This window comes from Zophobas morio, unplaced genomic scaffold (genome assembly GCF_036711695.1).
Source record: "Zophobas morio isolate AGI-343-1 ecotype UQ-CSIRO unplaced genomic scaffold, CSIRO_AGI_Zmor_V1 ptg000002l, whole genome shotgun sequence".
NCBI classification, from domain to species: domain Eukaryota; kingdom Metazoa; phylum Arthropoda; class Insecta; order Coleoptera; family Tenebrionidae; genus Zophobas; species Zophobas morio.
Window position 1 is genome coordinate 11,780,890 of NW_026972107.1, and position 10,535 is coordinate 11,791,424.

The 10,535-nt window shown below is 31.8% G+C and overlaps 2 protein-coding genes across 2 annotated transcripts; both read left to right on the top strand.

Annotated features, from left to right (window-relative positions):
• The first annotated feature begins 498 nt into the window (after positions 1-498).
• LOC135124885 (uncharacterized protein K02A2.6-like) lies at positions 499-7,027 on the top strand. The gene is made up of 3 exons (XM_064050137.1): positions 499-2,380; positions 2,567-3,512; positions 6,856-7,027. The coding sequence occupies exons 1-3, from the start codon at positions 499-501 to the stop codon at positions 7,025-7,027; spliced, it is 3,000 nt and encodes a 999-aa protein (XP_063906207.1).
• A 1,374-nt stretch (positions 7,028-8,401) lies between these two features.
• On the top strand, positions 8,402-9,706 carry LOC135124972 (odorant receptor 22a-like). Its single transcript, XM_064050257.1, has 6 exons — positions 8,402-8,786; positions 8,850-9,069; positions 9,138-9,237; positions 9,285-9,389; positions 9,447-9,602; positions 9,656-9,706. Exons 1-6 carry the CDS (start codon positions 8,402-8,404, stop codon positions 9,704-9,706), a joined length of 1,017 nt encoding a protein of 338 aa, XP_063906327.1.
• The last annotated feature ends 829 nt before the right edge of the window (positions 9,707-10,535 follow it).

Here is a 10,535-nt window from a genome sequence, read left to right on the forward strand (position 1 = left end):
GCTGTTGCCCTGTCAGAAACGTTAATTTTCGATTTAACATGCCATTTTGTAAAATCAACTGAAAAACACTTTGCATAATTAACTAATAAAAATAAAACATTCCGAAGCATGTATATATATATATATATTAATCAGATATCCAGTAACTACAGTTAACATTATTTATTGGTTACATAACCGTAGTACTCCATTGTGATGTTACAAGGCTTACCTGCCAACTATATCGCTGCGACACAATAATGAGATATCTAGTAAATGCAGTTAACACTAGGTGTTAGTTACATAACAGGAGTACCACAGTGTGATGTTTAAATGCTTATATGCAAGCTATATCGCTGCGACATAATAATGAGATATCTAGTAAATGTAGTCAACATTACGTGTTTGTTACATAGCATGAGTACTCCATTGTGATGTTATATAGCTTACGTTCCAGGTATATCGTTAAGACATAATCATGCGGTGTACTTATTGTTCTTTTGTGAGTACGTACCCGTCATGTCAACATCACAACTGTGTTTACTGGGTGGTACACCAGTAGGTACAGCAGGGTTTATTATGGTAAATGTACAATTCACCAATAATTCAAAGCGTTTGAAGTTATATGTCGTACCAGAAGGAGGACCATGTTTGGTAGGGCGAAATTGGATGCAAAATTTGGGAATTAATGTAATAGATAATGAGGTTAGAGTGAATAAGGTGACTGAAAATATGAAGTTAGAAAAGCTAATCGAGGAATATGGTGATATTTTTGATAACAAGTTGGGTCTGTTAAAAAATTTCAAGGCAAATTTACATTTGAAAGCTGAGGCTGTTCCAGTTTTTTGTAAATCGCGATCATTGCCAATTAATATTAAGTCTAAGGTAGAAGATGAATTAAATAGGTTGGTAAATGAAAATATTTTAACTCCAGTTGAGTATAGTCAATGGGCAAGTCCTATAGTACCAGTACTTAAGAAAAATGGGGATATTCGTATTTGTGGAGATTTTAAAGTGGCTGTAAATAGGAATTTGAACACGGAACGTTATCACATACCAAAAGTTGACAATTTATTAGCTCATTTGGGCGAAGGTACTCACTTTAGTAAAATAGATTTATCCCAAGCATATGCACAAATTGAATTAGATAGTGAATCGCGAGAGTTAGTTACAATTAATACTCATAAAGGATTATTCAGTTATAATAGACTTCCGTACGTTATATCCTCAAGCCCAGCAATTTTTCAAAGAATAATTGATTCTCTGTGTTACAAGTTAAAAGGAGTTATCGCGTTCATGGATGACATTTTAGTGACAGGAGCAACCGAAAAGGAACATTTAGAGAATTTGAAGTTGTTATTTAATAAAATTCAAGAGTCGGGTTTGAAAATTAATTTGTCAAAGTGTAGCTTCTTTCAAAAATCTGTTTCATACTTAGGGTACACAATTGATGCTGAGGGACTACATCCGTCTAATGATAAGGTAAAAGCTTTAACACAGATGAAGCAGCCTACAAACAAAGTAGAGCTACAATCATTTCTTGGGTTTGTAAACTTTTATGGTAAGTTTATTCCAAATTTAAGTAGTAGGGCGAATCCTTTATATAAACTTTTACGAAAAAACAGTAGATGGCATTGGAACAAACAGTGTCAGAAATCTTTTGAGTGGATAAAAGGGGAAATTAAGTCAGCAAAAGTACTAATGCACTATAATCAGAAACTGCCTTTAGGTTTAGCATGTGACGCTAGTTCCACAGGGGTTGGAGCTTGTATTTTTCACATTTTTGAGAATGGGGATAGAAGACCTATAGCATTTGCTTCAAGATCGTTAAATAGCGCTGAAAAGAATTACTCGCAGATAGATAAAGAAGCGCTGGCAATAATTTTTGGAGTTAAAAGATTTAACGATTATTTATTTGGACGTAAGTTTTTTCTTTATAGTGACCACAAACCGTTATTAGCGATTTTCGGTGAAAATAAGCAAATACCTCAATTAACGGCTAGTCGTTTGCAACGATGGGCCATTATTTTAGCAAGTTTTAACTATGAACTTAAATATGTCAAATCGAAACATAATTATGCGGACGCGCTTTCACGTTTATCTTTACAGGAGACTCCATGCGAGAATACAGATTTTGGACATATCTTACATGTGACGGAAACGTTAGCGATTGATCATAAGTTGCTTGCAAAAGAAACTCAAAGAGATCCAATGTTAAGAGAAGTTTTTAGGTATTGCGTGGATGGCTGGCCGTTGAATATACCTATCGAGCTGAAGCCATATTTTAACAGAAAAGACCAGTTGCACATAGAGCATGGTTGTATTATTTGGGGTTTAAGGGTTATTGTTCCGAAAAATCTACAAGCAAAGATTTTGGAAGAGATTCATTCTAGTCATCTAGGTATAAATAAGTGCAAGTCACTTGCAAGGTCATACTGTTATTGGCCGTATATTGATAATGACATAACGAATGTGTGTAAAAATTGTAGCGCTTGTTCACAGTTACAGTGCAATCCACAGAAAACAATTCTGCAACCATGGCCTCAAACGAATAAAGTTTGGTCAAGAATCCATCTTGATTTTTTAGGCCCAATTTATGGTCAGAAATATTTAGTGGTAATTGATTCACATTCAAAGTGGTTGGAAGTTAAAACGATGAATAATTCAAATGCTTCGGCGGTTATTAATTATTTGACATACTTATTTTCAATTTTTGGACTTCCAGATACCGTAGTCTCAGATAATGGGCAACCGTTTAGTTCAAACGAATTTTCGAAATTTCTTCAGAATAATGGAATAATACAATTATTTAGTCCACCTTATCATCCAGCAAGTAATGGTGCTGCCGAAAGTAGTGTCAAGACAGTAAAACGTAGAATTATTAAAGCTCATTTAGAAAAAGAAAATATTGGACAAGCTTTATTACACTTTTTGTTTAGTTATAGAAACGTTCCTCATTCGACAACAGGTGTGAGTCCAGCAGAAATAATGTTTGGTAGACATTTAAAATCACGTTTGTCACTACTGAGGCCTTCTCAAGTAAATATTAATAATAGACAGACTCAAAGGCAAATAGACAATTATAAAGGGGTGAACAGAACTTTCGAAATTGGCGACAAGGTTTTAGTCAAAGATTATGCTGTACCTGCCAAACCTACTTGGTCGCCAGGAATAATAAGACAAAAATCTGGTAATGTCATCTGTGAAGTGGAAGTTGAACAAGGTAAAATAGTTAAAAGACATTCAAACCAAATCAGACTACAGGGTTCTTGCTCAACGTCCACTGATCCATGTAACGAACAACAAAATGTTAAAAATTCAGTAGTTACAGCTACTAATAGGGACATCACTGTACCAATTTCATCTGTAGCTAGGGGAAATGATGATGTAAATATTATACCTAACCAAGACAATATTATACCTAACCAAGACAATGTTATACCTAACCAAGACAATGTTATAGCTAATCAGGATGTTAATGTATCGCCAAACTCAGTTGTTAGGCATAGATATTTTTTAAGAAATAGAGTTAAGTAAGGTTCAACAATTCATAGTGTACATAATGATTTTTGTACTAGAAGTTTTTATTATGTTTTATTTTAAGGGGAAGGAAATGTGGTGTATCTAGTAGTTAGAAGTCTATGGGAGTTGTATATGCGCAGTACGTTTTTAACAATAAAGATAGTTCGCAACTAACTGCCGTGTGTTCTTGAGGTGGAACAAGCCAAGTAAAGGGAAAACATAACAGTTATCTTCTACAAAAAACTGATGACGTCAGCTCAAAAGTTTGCCGAATAAATCGTATCTAAAATGTACAAAATATGATGAGTCTGTACTTGTGATTTATCATTCCATTCATATTTTTGGATTTGCATATGCAGGGTGACTCAAAAAAATTAATGAAGGCGTGAATTTATTTTATCGATTTAATCAGGAATTACAAAACCGAATGCTTTGAAATCTTGGGAATATTTTAAAGTTATTATAAGCATGGTAAACTTTTGTTCAAAATGTATTTGTTCATCCCTCCTAAAAAAATTGATGACGTCACCCTTAAATTTTGCTGAATAAATCCTATCTAAAATGCAAAAAATATGATGAGTTTGTATTTGTGATTTATCATTCCATTCATATTTTTTAGATTTTCTTAAGAGGTGGTCCAAAAAAATTAATGAAGTCAATTTATTTTATTGATTAAATTAAAGGCAACACTTATTATTAGTATTACACCCCAACCAACCCAATTTGGTAGACACAAAATTTGTTAAAGGAAAAACTCGGTTGAAACAAAAAACAAGCTGCATTTGTTTTATGCGCTCACTTGGTTCCGCGAATGTGAAATAGATATGTTTATAATCAACCAATTGTGAATTTCACCGTCAAGAATTAAAATAAAACCCAATGTTTTATATAATAAGCGGAAGTCGAAGCAATAAAACCGATGGTCGTTTTGTTTACAGTTTCTCTGTTTGACTCTCACGTATGCTGTTACGCCTGTCATCTTAAATTAAGAATGTTTATACATACACGATTTTCAGTTGCCTCTGATACGTATACGTGAGTAAATTGTTTCGTTATTTTATTGATTATTACAAATCAATATTCAAAACGACCCAATTCATTTTCCCGAAAATTTGAGAATATAATAATTTTATTCTTAGTATTACACTACATCTATCCCAACTGATATACGTGTCCTTGCAAAAATGTTGATGACGTCATCGCAATTTTTTTTTAAATTCCCACTACAAAAATGTAATGAGAAAAAAAACACAATAGGCATGCAGTCGTCAAGTTTCCGACAGCGAGGGAAGTACTGTCTAAACTCTTTAGACCAATTTTTTTTTTTTCAATTAAACAAGGTCAAGTCTGATCACCGAATTTTCCCACAGGGAAAAGGTTTCTTTTTTTTTCTGTTATCTTGTCAAAATTGCTACCACTGACTTATAACTCTTTTGGGGTATAGTGTAAGGTGGTATAAAACAAATTCTTCTGTTCTTTTTTTATTTAAACAATTTTCAACGCTAACGGTTGTAAATATTTCGTATAAATAAATGCGCTATAGATGTCTGTGGAAATTTTTTTATTTAAAAGAAACAACTGAAGAATATGCAGCATAATATGATAGGCGCTTAAAATATAACGTTTTTGAAGATTACATAATTAAAACCCCTAAATTCTATAATTGAAATTAAACTTTATTTATTCATGATTCTTACAAAAACTTACACTTGTCAAAAAGCACAATTGTTAGTCCAATTCTGTGCCTCAGAAATAATGACCTCACAATATATACATATATATGTAAATATAATTTTTCATATGTTAGAAAATAAAATCACTTTGTGACTTAGTTATATCGAATGGAAAGAATAAAAGTCTAGACAAGTAAGAATATGTATTATTTCGACAGAACTTCCCCCGTCTTTGAGGTACAATCCAACAAATCCCGATTGTTTGAAAAAGTATAAAATAATAACCCATGGGTCAATCGAACCAGCGATTTTCGCGTTAGTAACTCAACATTTTTACGGCCACAGAGTTCATCACCCGTCAGTGCTCTTATACTAGCATAAAATGCAATTTTGATTCTTTTCCGAAAATTTAAAATAAAAACTCAAGACGGATTCATAAACCACAAGCAAAAGAAAATGTTATTTGATAAAGTTTAAATGGTGTTGCTGGGTATGATTAAACAAATTTTAGTTAGCGTCTTATGTTTTACCCGATATTCTTCACTCACTATAAAATTTGATAAAACCGGAAATTATCTGTCCAACAAAAATCGACACAGGCGACAGACGACAGACAGACAGACAGACAGACAGAAACGCGTGACCTATTTTTTCGTATACTGAGGATCATGGATGTTGAGAAAACATGAAAGTTGCCATTCGTCGAATGGAATCTATTGCAATATTCCTTCCTTACGTTACGCTCCAGAAGTAAAAATGGCACATGTGTTTCTGAAACTGTTAGTTCCTAAGCCAATTTGTTGCCAAGCTGGAAATCACTCCTAATTTATTTATTCTGTTATGCTGATTAACACAGCTTACCTTGTTATATTTGAACAATAATTGACAACTTGAGGTATGGGGCGACGAATGCTACGGTATATTTCACTATATTCTGAATGTGAAATAGTAAGTTTGTTTAGAATGAGTTCCGTACTTTCAGAATCAGTACCATGCTTAACATCTTTGACATAATCATCATAATTATTTAATATAGTTTGAAACAAAGTATTAATTGTAAATAAGAGAATAACAATTTTTATAATATTTATATATCAAAAAATGTAGGCGATTGACAATAAATATCTCTGGATAGGAAATTAATCTCGTGTTTCTATTGCACCCCGTCTCTTTGAAGTCAATTTACAACATAATTTATTAAACCGAATCGATGAATTTATCCAAAGTTCTTCATAAATGGCACTAATTCTCACTGAATAAAAAAAAAAATGAAATATTTCGTAACAGAAAATGCCATAGAAATCTCAGTAATAAAATGGAAACACTTTGTGTAAAATGATAGGAGCTTAAAATATAGCATTTTTCAAGAATTACGTATAATAAACGCCGTTCCGTGAAAGCTAGTATACATAGGATGCAATAATGTCTGCAAGATGAAAGTTTACCATTCTTATTATAAGCAGTAGGTATTGGATTTATTTTGTCACATACGTTAGTTCGTTGTTCTTATATTAAAAAAAATCTTATTTTGAAACATCATTATACTTATAATATTAAAATATTCTGGACAGACGAAATAATGACTCTGAATTCATTAAGGTATTATACTTTAATCATGCATACTCCACGACTGCCTTTGATTCAAACGCATTATATTACGAAAACACACTGCGTTAATTAGTGTATATTTGGTCTGGTTCGGAGTGCGAGGAAATCGGGTGAACGCTCAAATAATTGCTCAAAAATTTCACCATGGACACGTTTGTCACTTCTGGCACGTATTGGATATAGATAATACCGAATACGGTACAGGAAAATTGTACCTAGGGTATAAAGTCAAGGATGATCCATAAACCACAAAGTTTCGGAAACTATCTAGCTAATAAAAATCTACACAGATAGACGAAGACACACGGAAATGTCGGACCTACTTTTTCGTACTTTAGAAGTCTTGAAACGTCGAGAAAACATGATGTGAATAACATTAATTTTGTTCATCGTTTCTAAAATCAAACTCTAATAAACTGATTGACTTAAGTTAAGTTTTTACTTTCGTACTGTAAATTAAGGTGTAAAGTATTGTAATTTGCCTATTTTGACGATATCTAATTTCGTATTTCCTCAACGTTCTGCTGTTTATGGACAACTAAATTGTCGACCTCACCTTCCCGTACGAATTGATTACGATGGAACTTTAGGTGTATAGTAGATTCCTTTAACATTTGGCAAGGTGTTGTAAAACGGTACGTTTCTGTTTCTGTCTTCGTCCGACGCACTGTATTTACACAATAGACATTTCTGTCCCTAAAATGCTAAGAAGATCGGAGAGTCTTTATCTGTGTAAATACAATGTAGAATAGTTGCCAAAAATTTTTTAAATCTACTGTACTTTAAGATTTAACCAAAATTTCGGTATCTATTCCACTAAAAATATGATGACGGCATTTCAATATTTTGCTAAGTAAATCTCATTTGAAACTTATATTGTAATGCTCCACTAGATGTGATTCAATAATAAGTATATAAACATTTTAAACTTACCGTTACAAATTATCCTAAAATGTTATCATTATTGCCTAATTTAGATGCCAATACCTTGTAAAACGTTTTGTGATTTTAATATAAAGTGGTGACTTTGATTCAGTTTGTCTTGAAATCAGTTTTAATTCTCATGCCACATCGCATAATATATTAACAGGTATCTGTTTTTATTGTTCGATACGAAATTAATCTCGTTTTTTCGTAACGCCCCACATCTTTGAAGTTTATAAGTTAATCGATTACATAATTCATTAGGCACAATCGATCATTTTATCCCAACTTCTTTATCAAAGGCATTTATTTTCAATGAATAAAAAATGAGATAACGTATCTATAAAAACCGATACAAGAAGCACTTTGTAATTACATTATTGTTCATCGCATTTTCACAAAGCTTTGATAAAAAATTTATAACGAAACTAACTCCACGATATCAGAGAGAAAAATTTCCTTTGTAAACGGTTACATTTATAAGACTAAATGAACGGCAACTTCTCATTTTAATTCTGCCTTTTGTTCTGAAACAACACACTGACATGGTGAACATAATCGAGAAAAGTTTTAGTTTGAATTTGAAAGTGCTAAATACCATCGGATTGTATTCATTTGGCGAAAGTTCTGTAGTTTTAAAAGTGCGAGCCTATGGTCTGTATTGTCTTTGCTTAATTCTGGGGACAATACTAATAATGATTAATACTGTAACGGAGAAGAGCTCAAATAGTATGGAAACCAACGCCATGGTATCATTTTTAGCCGAAACTGTTTCGTTTTGTTTTAAACTTCTGCCATTCCTTCGAAATCCTGAAAGAATAAGAAGATGTATAAATTTCTTTGGAGAAGAAGCTTTTGCACCGAAAACGGATCAAGAGCAAAAAATTCTAGACGAATGTGTGTGGATATGTCGCAGAAATTCAATTATTTATTTTTATGGTATATTGGCAACTGCCATTTGTTGGAATTTTCCTGTGCTGTTTATCGAAGGACGAAAACTTCCGTTCAGTCTTTGGTTACCATACGATCCCTCATCCACAGCTTTCAACTACTACATTACGTTTACTTTTGTTGTTACAGGTAGAAACAAAAATGATATAAGTATGTATAATGTATAAATAAGATTAACATTTTCATTTACAGCATCATTCTATGATAGTTTTTCTGGAACCAATGTTGATCCACTGATTGGTGGTCTGGCCTACCATGCTACAGCTCAATTAAAGATTCTAAAACATAACTTACAACATATTGACAAACACGAAGATTACACTGTATGCAAATGTAATAAATATATCATAGAATATCACTGTGTGTACAAACATCTGGAACGCTGTATCACTCACCACAAGAAAATTTTATGGTATTTATAAAGTTATATTAAATATATGTATATCTCTAACAAGTACAAACTTAAATTTATATTTACAGGTTTATAGATGAATATGAAGAATGCTTCTCCTGGAGTATATTCTGCCAATTTGCAGGAAGTCTCTTCGCTATATGTTTTTGTTGCATAGGCTTGATACTTGTAAGCACGAGTATTATTTTTATTTATATGTAAAAACTTTTTTCTAGGTACCTATAAACAGCCTAGAAGGATTTTCCTACATTACATTTATTATTGATATTAGTTTCCAAATATTTTTCTATTGCCACTATGGTACACTACTATATGAGGAAGTAAGAAGATACTAATAACCGGTAAGTTTCAAACAAGTTTGATTTTTGTGTTTTTAGAGTAATGATTTAAACAACGCCATTTATATGGGACCGTGGTACAAATGTGACATTAAAATTCGACAAATTTTACTAATCTTAATGGAACGAGCTAAACAGCCAGTGCTTATTACTGCAGGGAAGGTAGTAGATGTTACAGTTAGAACATTTCTATCGGTAAATATTTGGCTTTGTGGTCAATGAAGTTTTCAGATTAATCTTTTTTTTAGGTTTTGAAAACAAGTTATTCGTTAATTGCTGTTTTAAATAATTATGAATAAATCAGCGAAGAAAGTGAGAATGGAATTTTTAAAGTTCAGCCGCTCTCAACATTGGTTTTTAATTACTTTAAGTGTAGAGATTTTAAACTTGAAATGTTAAAGCCTACGTTTATTTTTGGAATTAAATTATATTTTATTTAGTTTAACTTTACATTTATTGTATTAAATTTGGAGTTTGGGACGTGTCAGTAAAAATTTTAAAATTGAGTTTAACTGCTCCAAATAAACGATACATATTACTTGAAATATAAATTTTGTTAAAATTTTATATTTTGTGTTGTCACAGGTATATTTTCTCCCACATAATCATGAGAGATTTGCAAGTTACATAACAAATAATGAAATAAATTCAAAATGTATTAAAGAAATAAAACTTCGGACTTGCTATAACTAAGTTTCATAGTGCGTCAAAATTGAATTCTTTATTGTAAATTTTCAATCGTAATTTATTTCCTATATAATTACGTAATAGCTTCAAAGTAATTTGACAGGTCAGTTGAGGCTGAACATTCAGTCTGTTAAACATATTTTTTGAGATACAGGTTTACCGGTTTTGATTATAGTTGTAAAAAACTGTATTTAAAATTTTGGTAAACCCCATAGTTGATGAAAGTTTCGTAAGGAAGATTAAATAGGTGTCTCATAATTGACCAAGATTCATTTTTAATTATTATTATTAAAATATGTTTTAGAATACAGCAAAGGAAATCATTAAACGAACTAATTTTTTTGACTAAAAATAAAATTCTGCGTAAACAACTAATAAAGATCGTCAATATTATTCTCAAACCGCATTTGGATTTCTGATTTTTAGCTATATTCTTCTGCT

Coding starts and splice junctions, on each gene's coding strand:
- LOC135124885 (XM_064050137.1), top strand. CDS start 499: ATGTCAACATCACAACTGTGTTTACTGGGTGGTACACCAGTAGGTACA. Junction 2,381..2,566: donor GATTCATTCTAGTCATCTAG/GTATAAATAAGT, acceptor TTGATTTTTTAG/GCCCAATTTATGGTCAGAAA. Junction 3,513..6,855: donor TTTTTAAGAAATAGAGTTAA/GTAAGGTTCAAC, acceptor TGCGTTAATTAG/TGTATATTTGGTCTGGTTCG.
- LOC135124972 (XM_064050257.1), top strand. CDS start 8,402: ATGATTAATACTGTAACGGAGAAGAGCTCAAATAGTATGGAAACCAAC. Junction 9,070..9,137: donor CACCACAAGAAAATTTTATG/GTATTTATAAAG, acceptor TTATATTTACAG/GTTTATAGATGAATATGAAG. Junction 9,603..9,655: donor CAGTTAGAACATTTCTATCG/GTAAATATTTGG, acceptor TCTTTTTTTTAG/GTTTTGAAAACAAGTTATTC.